Raw genomic sequence first — 10,592 nt, 5'->3', positions numbered from 1 at the left:
CCCCAGAATATACCTCAGTTATACCCCAGAATATACCTCAGTTATACCCCAGAATAACCCCAGGGCTAGAACTCTCCCCAACCGGATCGGGCTGTATGCCAAGTCTCCCTTTAGTTCTATTATATTCTTGATTATATGATAGATAAATCTGAAAACTATGTGACTAACTACTACTCCCTAACAATATTCGATTCTATGCCCTAACTAGTGTATCAAAATAAGTCCCCAGCTGTCTAAAACTATTATTACAACAAAACCAAGAGAGACGAGGTAAAGAGAGCTCCAGCCCGGCCGGGCCAGAACTCCCCCCAACCGGATCGGGCTGTATGCCAAGTCTCCCTTTAGTTATATTATATGAAACTATGTGACTAACTACTACTCCCCAACAATATTCGATTCTATGCCCTAACTATAAGCTTTATCAAAAAGGAAAGTCTTAAGCCTACTCTTAAATGTGGAGACGGTGTCTGCCTCCCGGACCCAAACTGGAACCTGGTTCCACAGGAGAGGAGCCTGATAGCTGAACGCTCTGGTCCCTGGACCCAGACTGGAACCTGGTTCCACAGGAGAGGAGCCTGATAGCTGAACACTCTGGTCCCTGGACCCAGACTGGAACCTGGTTCCACAGGAGAGGAGCCTGATAGCTGAACGCTCTGGTCCCTGGACCCAGACTGGAACCTGGTTCCACAGGAGAGGAGCTTGATAGCTAAACGCTCTGGCTCCCGTTCTACTTTTAGAGACTCTAGGAACCACCAGTAACCCTGCATTCTGGGAGCGTAGTTCTCTCCCAGGGTTGTAAGGTACTATAAGCTCTTTAAGATAAGATGGAGCCTGACCATGAAGAGCTTTGTAAGTGAGAAGAAGGATTTTAAATTCTATTCTAAATTTTACAGGAAGCCAATGCAGAGAAGCTAAAACAGGAGAGATGTGGTCTCTTTTCCTGGTTCCTGTCAGAACACGTGCCGCAGCATTCTGGATCAGCTGTAGAGTCTTTATGGATTTTTTCGAGCAGCCTGATAACAGAGAATTGCAGTAATCCAACCTAGAAGTAACAAATGCATGGACTAGTTTTTCTGCATCATTTTTAGACAGGATATTCCTGATTTTTGCAATATTACGTAGGTGAAAAAAGGCGATCCTTGAAATTTGCTTTAAGTGGGAATTAAAGGACATGTCCTGATCAAAGATGACTCCAAGATTCTTCACAGTGGTGCTGGAGGCCAGGGTGGTGCTGGAGGCCAGGGTGGTGCTGGAGGCCAGGGTGGTGCTGGAGACCAGGGTGGTGCTGGAGGCCACCAGGTGGTGCTGGAGGCCAGGAGTGGTGCTGGAGGCCAGGGTGATGCTGGAGGCCAGGCCAGAGTGGTGCTGGAGGCCAGGGTGGTGCTGGAGGCCAGGGTGGTGCTGAAGGCCAGGGTGGTGCTGGAGGCCAGGCCAGAGTGGTGCTGGAGGCCAGGGTGGTGCTGGAGGCCAGGGTGGTGCTGGAGGCCAGGGTGGTGCTGGAGGCCAGGGTGAGGGGTGGTGCTGGGGGCCAGGGTGATGCTGGGGGCCAGGGTGGTGCTTGGGGCCAGGGTGATGCCATCCAGAGTAACTATATCTTTGGATAGTGCGTCACGGAGGTGCTTGGGTCCGAGAGCAATGACTTCCGTTTTATCTGAGTTAACATTAGAAATTACAGGTCATCCAGGTTTTAATATCCTGAAGGCACGTTTGAAGTTTAGCTAACTGATTAGTTTCATCCGGCTTGATTGATAGATATAATTGAGTATCATCTGCATAACAATGAAAGTTTATGGAGTGTTTCCTAATAATACTGCCTAAAGGAAGCATATATAAAGTGAACAGGATTGGACGAGCACAGATCCTTGTGGGACTCCATGACTAACCTTGGCGTGCACAGAGGATTCATCGTTAACATTAACAAACTGAGATCGATCTGATAAATAAGACTTAAACCAGCTTAGAGCAGTCCCTTTAATGCCAATTAAATGTTCCAATCTCTGTAATAAGATATAATGGTCAATGGTATCAAATGCAGCGCTAAGATCTAATAACACAAGCACAGAGATAAGTCCTTTGTCTGATGCAATTAGGAGGTCATTAGTAATTTAACAAGTGCTGTCTCTGTGCTATGATGAACTCTAAATCCTGACTGAAAATCCTCAAATAAGCTGTTGCTATGCAGAAAGTCGCACAGCTGTTTGGCGACTGCTTTTTCAAGAATCTTAGAGAGAAATGGAAGGTTGGATATAGGTCTATAGTTGGCTAAAACATCTGGATCAAGGTTTGGCAGATACCTGTTATACCCCAGAATATACCTCAGTTATACCCCAGAATATACCTGTTATACCCCAGAATATACCTCAGTTATACCCCAGAATATGCCCCAGTTATACCCCAGAATATAACCCCCCCGGACTAACTCCACACCCCACCTTCAACCCCATGTACCGTACTCTCTCTGCTGCAATGTGTGACTCACACCAATAACACCGAGGCAAATTCCTTGTATGTGTTAAAACATGTACTGTACTTGGCATTAAAACCCTTTCTGGTCCTGGGCGGGGGAGGAGGTCTCTGGGAAGACCCAGGACTAGGTGGAGGTTCTACCTGGGAGGAGGCCTCTGGGAAGACCCAGGACTAGGTGGAGATTCCAGCTGGGAGGAGGCCTCTGGGAAGACCCAGGACTAGGTGGAGGGTCCAACTGGGAGGAGGCCTCTGGGAAGACCCAGGACTAGGTGGAGGGTCCAGCTGGGAGGAGGCCTCTGGGAAGACCCAGGACTAGGTGGAGGGTCCAGCAGGGAGGTGGCCTCTGGGAAGACCCAGGACTAGGTGGAGGGTCCAGCAGGGAGGTGGCCTCTGGGAAGACCCAGGACTAGGTGGAGGTTCTACCTGGGAGGAAGCCTCGGGGAAGACCCAGGACTAGGTGGAGATTCCAGCTGGGAGGAGGCCTCTGGGAAGACCCAGGACTAGGTGGAGGGTCCAGCTGGGAGGACTCGGGGAAGACCCAGGACTAGGTGGAGGGTCCAGCAGGAAGGTGGCCTCTGGGAAGACCCAGGACTATGTGGAGGGTCCAGCTGGGAGGACTCGGGGAAGACCCAGGACTAGGTGGAGGGACATCCCCTGACTCCATATAATTGATAGATTGTAAATGGCCCGTCAGACACCGCCTACCAAGAGCCTGGGTCTGAGCCTGGGCCTGAGTCTGGGTCTGGGTCTGAGCCTGGGTCTGGCCGAGGTTTCTTCCTAAAAGGAAGTTTTTCCTCTCCACTGTGGCCCTGTTGCTGCTCTGGAGGAAACTATTAGAACTGTTGGGTCCTTGTAAATTCTGGAGTGTGGTCTAGACCTGGTCTATCTGGTCTAGACCTGGTCTATCTGTATAGTGTCTTGAGATAACTCTTGTTATGAATTGATACTATAAATAAAATTGAATTGAATTGAAATATGATTTAATATAGTCATTTATAATATAATACATGTATAGTAAATTATTATATAGTAGTTTTATAAATATGATTTTAAAGGGTCAAAAGATATCAGTGTTTTAAGTGGTGAAATATTTCTGAAGAACATATTTTAATAAGAGAATAAATTAAAATGATTTATTGAAGAAATAAAAAGCCAAACAGCAGCATCTGTTCCAGCTGATTAGATTTATAACAAGACACAAAAACAACGAGAATCATTTACACTTTTTGATTTATCTTTATACAGATACTAGACTACGATGCAACGCCGCGGACCCCAGACCAGCTCAGAGTCTGGAGCATGTGGAGCACCTGGAGCATGTGGAGCACCTGGAACACCTGGAGAACCTGGAGCATGTGGAGCACCTGGAACACCTGGAGCATGTGGAGCACCTGTTCCAGGTGTTAAATGCCTGTAAAAGCTTTTAACTCCAGGTGTTCCAGATGTTAAACGCCTGTAAAAGCTTTTAACTCCAGGTGTTCCAGATGTTAAACGCCTGTAAAAGCTTTTAACTCCAGGTGTTCCAGGTGTTAAACGCCTGTAAAAGCTTTTAACTCCAGGTGTTCCAGATGTTAAACGCCTGTAACAGCTTTTAACTCCAGGTGTTCCAGGTGTTAAACGCCTGTAAAAGCTTTTAACTCCAGATGTTCCAGGTGTTAAACGCCTGTAAAAGCTTTTAACTCCAGATGTTACAGGTGTTAAACGCCTGTAAAGCTTTTAACTCCAGATGTTCCAGATGTTAAACGCCTGTAAAGCTTTTAACTCCAGATGTTCCAGATGTTTAACGCCTGTAAAAGCTTTTAACTCCAGGTGTTCCAGGTGTTAAACGCCTGTAAAAGCTTTTAACTCCAGGTGTTCCAGATGTTAAACGCCTGTAACAGCTTTTAACTCCAGGTGTTCCAGGTGTTTAACGCCTGTAAAAGCTTTTAACTCCAGATGTTCCAGGTGTTAAACGCCTGTAAAAGCTTTTAACTCCAGATGTTCCAGATGTTAAACGCCTGTAAAGCTTTTAACTCCAGATGTTCCAGATGTTAAACGCCTGTAAAGCTTTTAACTACAGATGTTTCAGATGTTAAACGCCTGTAAAGCTTTTAACTCCAGATGTTCCAGGTGTTTAACGCCTGTAAAGCTTTTAACTCCAGATGTTCCAGATGTTTAACGCCTGTAAAAGCTTTTAACTCCAGGTGTTCCAGGTGTTAAACGCCTGTAAAAGCTTTTATCTCCAGATGTTCCAGATGTTAAACGCCTGTAAAGCTTTTAACTCCAGATGTTCCAGATGTTAAACGCCTGTAAAGCTTTTAACTACAGATGTTTCAGATGTTAAACGCCTGTAAAGCTTTTAACTCCAGATGTTCCAGGTGTTTAACGCCTGTAAAGCTTTTAACTCCAGATGTTCCAGATGTTAAACGCCTGTAAAGCTTTTAACTCCAGATGTTCCAGATGTTTAACGCCTGTAAAAGCTTTTAACTCCAGGTGTTAAACGCCTGTAAAAGCTTTTAACTCCAGATGTTCCAGGTGTTAAACGCCTGTAAAAGCTTTTAACTCCAGATGTTCCAGGTGTTCCAGATGTTAAACGCCTGTAAAGCTTTTAACTCCAGATGTTCCAGGTGTTCCAGATGTTAAACGCCTGTAAAGCTTTTAACTCCAGATGTTCCAGATGTTAAACGCCTGTAAAGCTTTTAACTACAGATGTTTCAGATGTTAAATGCCTGTAAAGCTTTTAACTCCAGATGTTCCAGGTGTTTAACGCCTGTAAAGCTTTTAACTCCAGATGTTCCAGGTGTTTAACGCCTGTAAAGCTTTTAACTCCAGATGTTAAACGCCTGTAAAGCTTTTAACTCCAGATGTTCCAGATGTTAAACGCCTGTAAAGCTTTTAACTCCAGATGTTCCAGATGTTAAACGCCTGTAAAGCTTTTAACTCCAGGTGTTCCAGATGTTAAACGCCTGTAAAGCTTTTAACTCCAGGTGTTCCAGATGTTAAACGCCTGTAAAGCTTTTAACTCCAGATGTTCCAGATGTTAAACGCCTGTAAAGCTTTTAACTCCAGATGTTCCAGATGTTAAACGCCTGTAAAGCTTTTAACTCCAGGTGTTCCAGATGTTAAACGCCTGTAAAGCTTTTAACTCCAGATGTTCCAGGTGTTTAACGCCTGTAAAAGCTTTTAACTCCAGATGTTCCAGGTGTTCCAGATGTTAAACGCCTGTAAAGCAGCCCCCGTGATATAAAACAGCTGACCCCGTTTTGGGGTCGTCGTATAAAAGAATAAAAGAAGAAATATGAATGTGTAAACAACACAATTTGGCTTCTTATTAAGAGATTAATATTCAGATAATCTTCATGTTTTCATTTTTCTTCTTCAGTGTTTTATATTTAAACAGCCGTCGACTTCTTCTTCTTTTAAACTCCCAGAGAGCAGAGTAATAAACATTTGTTTCCATGACAACACGGTAAAAATCTGACTGAAATATTTGGAAAATTTGCAGTAAACGTGATTTAAAAATCAATAAAGTTCTGCTCTGCAGACCATTAGGCTTACAGCCACGCTAACATGCTAACATGCTATCATGCTAATATGCTAACATACTAATTTGCTAACATGCTAATATGCTAACATATTAATTTGCTAACATGCTATCACGCTAACATGCTAACATATTACCATACTAATATGCTAACATGCTAACAGACAGGAGCAGGCAGCAAACTGCTTCCTGTCTCTTTAAAAACACGACAACATGAGAATATTATTCAGTAAACGGTGAAGCCGAGTCGGCGATATCTTGAATATTATTCAGTAAACGGTGAAGCCGAGTCGGCGATATCTTGAATATTATTCAGTAAACGGTGAAGCCGAGTCGGCGATATCTCGCAGGTTCCTGAAGTAAAAACTGTTTTTTTGGTTTCTTAAAAGACAGAAACACAAATTAAAAACCTATGAAATGTTTTTCTTTCACTACTTTAAATACAGTTTATCTGTTGATATCCAAAGGCATTGTGGGTAATGTAGTGTGGTGACCCTATGGGCAGGGCTCCAGCAGATGTGATGCTTCTACTTCCTGTTTCGTTAACTCTCGCTCTCCTCTGGGATGTCCTGCAGGTCTGGGGGTTGCCATGGTGACAGACAGGAAGTAACGTTACTGACACAGCATTAGAACCAGAACCAGTTTCATAAAAGACACTAAAAGAGATCAAGATAATAAAGAACCAGAACTAAAGGCAGGACGGGGTCCAAGCCTCTCCACCAGTCGGCCCCACGACCTGGGGGGCGCACGAAAGGGGACCCCGAGCGAAACGGTGGGGGGGGGGCAAATGTTGGGTAATATGCAGAGGAGCCCGTAAAGGGACGGATTAATATCACAATGCCCCCGAAAAACTGGGCTCCTAGATCCAAAACCTTCTGTAGGGGACCGGAAGACAAAACCTTCTGTAGGGGACAGGAAGACAAAACCTTCCGTAGGGGACAGGAAGACAAAACCTTCCGTAGGGGACCCAAAGACAAAACCTTCCGTAGGGGACCCAAAGACAAAACCTTCTGTAGGGGACCGGAAGACAAAACCTTCCGTAGGGGACAGGAAGACAAAACCTTCTGTAGGGGACCGGAAGACATAAAAGACATCAGCAGGACGGGGACACTGTTAATATATAATAATATATTATAAAGTTAAGGATCAGAAGTATGGTAATGGTCTATGTTGATTATAGCGCCCCCTAATGGCCAATCTTTCCCATATTGGGATCAGAGCATCGGGGGGGCATGTGGAACACGTCCCTAGAGTTGTGTGTTGATACCATTTAATTTGGCCGAGATATGATATGATTTACGCTAACGTCTGGGGATGCTACGACCAGGTCTCGTGCAGATCTGTCGCACGGCCTAGGACAAGTTCACAAAAGCAGGTTTCACGCTTAACGCAATATTACGCGATGAAATTTTATCAGATATGGGCGTGGCCTATACCATGTGACTCAGCTTAATGTAGTGAACACGTGGATGTAAATATATTTAAGGTGTGACGTATAATGTAGGAGTTATAGGCAAAAACATGTTGGACGTCATTGTAGCGCCACCTTGTGGCCAATTTGAGTGAGTTTAGTTTTACCGCCTTCAAGTTCAAGTTCAAGTTCAAGTTCAAGTTCAAGTTCAAGTTCAAGTTCAAGTTCAAGTTCAAGTTCAAGACCTTTATTTGTCCCGAGGGGCCACTTGGCCTTGGAGGGTCATACCAAGCAATAATGGGAAGTTTGGGACCCAAGTAATTCCCTTTAGTTTAAGCGATTAATCTGAACGTTGGCCCATAGGCCACGCCCACTTGAACCAATCAGTACCCCACTGTAAGGACCCCCTCAGGACCGGGCCTAGATGGTATCCATCAAATACTGTAAAATTCGGATGAGCGGTTCCTGAGATATAAACTAGTTGTATCTGTAGCGCCCCCTAGTGGCCCATGTTCCTGAGATATAAACTAGTTGTATCTGTAGCGCCCCCTAGTGGCCCCTAGTAGAATTTTTATTCTATAAATAATCTTTATACGACTTTGTGTCAGGTCAGTCTGGAGATGCTCTGGTCCAGGTTTGGTGCAGGTCCATCGCACGGTCTGGGAGGAGTTGGAAAAACTTTTTGATAAATCGCGATTTTTCAGGCATAAAAGTCTAGGCGGAAATGTGCGTGGCCTATATCACGAGATCCAGCTGGATCCAGGGAACGCGTGGATATCAGGTTTTAAATGTCCCATGTACGGTTTGGGCGTTATAGGGCCAAACGCGGGTTTTCTGCTATAGCGCCACCTAGTGGTGGATGTGGGCCAATTGTTGCATCTGAGGTCTTTGTGGAGTCTCGGACCAGTCCTGAAAATGGCGCACCGCCCCCACGTACGCAGTGGGGGTTTACGGGGGGATAGGCTGCAGCGGGGGGTTTACGGGGGGATAGGCTGCAGCGGGGGTTTACGGGGGATAGGCTGCAGTGGGGGTTTACGGGGGGGGGATAGGCTGCAGCGGGGGTTTACGGGGGGATAGGCTGCAGCGGGGGTTTACGGGGGATAGGCTGCAGCGGGGGTTTACGGGGGGATAGGCTGCAGCGGGGGTTTACGGGGGGATAGGCTGCAGTGGGGGTTTACGGGGGGATAGGCTGCAGCGGGGGAGGGGATAGGCTGCAGCAGGGGTTTACTGGGAGAAGAATCCCTAGGAAACCAATAGGGTTCCTCAGCCCTGCTGGTGCACGCATCCTCGGGCTTGGACCCCTAAAGAGAGAAGTCTAAGTCTATACATCTATTCAACAGACTAAACAATGTATGTACATGTGTATTAAAATAATAACATATTATTTATGGCTGAGTAGTATTGACCTCTGGGACTGTCAGAGCGAGGAGAGATCCTAGTCACTTCCTCCTCCTCATTTCCTTCCTGAACACCGTCTAATTGGTCGACGGGATCCTGACTGGCCAATGGAGCAAGGGGGCGGGACTCCAACTCCCTGCTGCCTCGCCTCCTGTTCACCTGTTGAAATAAACTCTTAATTCACCCATTTACATGTGGAGATATGTTGCTCTATACAGGCTAAAAGTAGTGATTATTTACATGGAGTCTGGTGGAGATATGCTGCTCTATACACGCTAAAAGTAGTGATTATTTACATGGAGTCTGGTGGAGATATGCTGCTCTATACACACTAAAAGTAGTGATTATTTACATGGAGTCTGGTGGAGATATGCTGCTCTATACACACTAAAAGTAGTGATTATTTACATGGAGTCTGGTGGAGATATGCTGCTCTATACACGCTAAAAGTAGTGATTATTTACATGGAGTCTGGTGGAGATGTGCTGCTCTATACACACTAAAAGTAGTGATTATTTACATGGAGTCTGGTGGAGATATGCTGCTCTATACACGCTTAAAGTAGTGATTATTTACATGTAGTCTGGTGGAGATATGCTGCTCTATACACGCTTAAAGTAGTGATTATTTACATGTAGTCTGGTGGAGATATGCTGCTCTATACACGCTTAAAGTAGTGATTATTTACATGGAGTCTGGTGGGTTTGGACTAACGTCTAAAGGTTTAGTTCATCCTGATTTAGTTTATCCTGGTTCAGACCCACCTGTTCTCCCTTGATGACATCACTGATCTCCCCATTGCCCCTCCTCTTTGTCACTGGATCCGCCCCGTCTCTGGTTGGGTCCTCCCCCCTCAGCCGCAGCCGTGTCACTTCCTGCTGCAGCAGCTCCACCTGCCGTCGCAGCAGCAGCGCCTCGCCGCCAGCGTCCATCCCCGCGTCCCGCGACAGTGAGCGGCTGAGGCGGGGGCCGGGGGCAGGGCCTTCGGGGAGCGAGGGGGCGGGGCCTGCTGTGAAGGACAACTCCAGGATGGAATCCTGACGAATCACAGCCGCCTGAAGGAGAAGAAGACTTTAGATACCCAATCTGTCCTCTGGATCTCTACTGTGTGGAATAAAGAAGTGAACAGACCTGCAGGGCGTGGAGCTGCGTGCTCAGACTGACCAACCGCTGACGCACTTCCTGTGGAGAGAACAACCATTAACGACTGCTCTGATTGGACACAAACTGAAGTTAACCCTCTACCTCGCTGTTCTCTCTGAGCTTTTTCTAATCCAACTTTTCTTAAGGCGCTGACGCACCAACCCAACGAAAATAATAATTCTTGCCCATGGGTCCAGGTCCACCAAACTGTTGTCATTTATTCTCCAGAACCCTCTCGTCAACATTGGACAGGTTTCAGCATTATCTCCCAAGCTCTGTTTGGGTCCCTAGCTCTGTTTGGGTCCCTAGCTCTGTTTGGGTCCCTAGCTGAGTTACCTGGGTTTAAGAGGTGAGTTACCTGGGTATAAGGTGAGTTACCTGGGTATAAGAGGTGAGTTACCTGGGTATAAGGTGAGTTACGGGGGTAAGGTGAGTTACCTGGGTGTAAGGTGAGTTACCTGGGTATAAGGTGAGTTACCTGGGTATAAGGTGAGTTACCTGGGTATAAGAGGTGAGTTACCTGGGTATAAGGTGAGTAACCTGGGTATAAGAGGTGAGTTACCTGGGTATAAGGGGAGTTACCTGGGTATAAGGTGAGTTACCTGGGTATAAGGTGAGTTACCTGGGTATAAGGTGAGTTACCTGGGTATA

The 10,592-nt window shown here is 46.1% G+C and overlaps 1 protein-coding gene across 1 annotated transcript; it reads right to left on the bottom strand.

Moving 5' to 3' along the window:
• Positions 1 to 6,358: 6,358 nt before the first annotated feature.
• Positions 6,359 to 9,980, bottom strand: LOC116679037 (rho guanine nucleotide exchange factor 2; the record flags this gene model as incomplete). The annotated part of the gene is given in 4 exon segments (XM_032508769.1): positions 6,359 to 6,566; positions 8,807 to 8,960; positions 9,563 to 9,853; positions 9,930 to 9,980. Coding segments are annotated over 4 exon segments (531 nt in total), but the record flags the coding sequence as incomplete, so codon positions are not given.
• Between the last annotated feature and the right edge of the window lie 612 nt (positions 9,981 to 10,592).

Source organism: Etheostoma spectabile, unplaced genomic scaffold (assembly GCF_008692095.1).
Source record: "Etheostoma spectabile isolate EspeVRDwgs_2016 unplaced genomic scaffold, UIUC_Espe_1.0 scaffold00009184, whole genome shotgun sequence".
NCBI lineage: Eukaryota > Metazoa > Chordata > Actinopteri > Perciformes > Percidae > Etheostoma > Etheostoma spectabile.
Note: the sequence above shows the minus strand (reverse complement) of the source record. Positions and strands in the feature narration are given on the sequence as shown.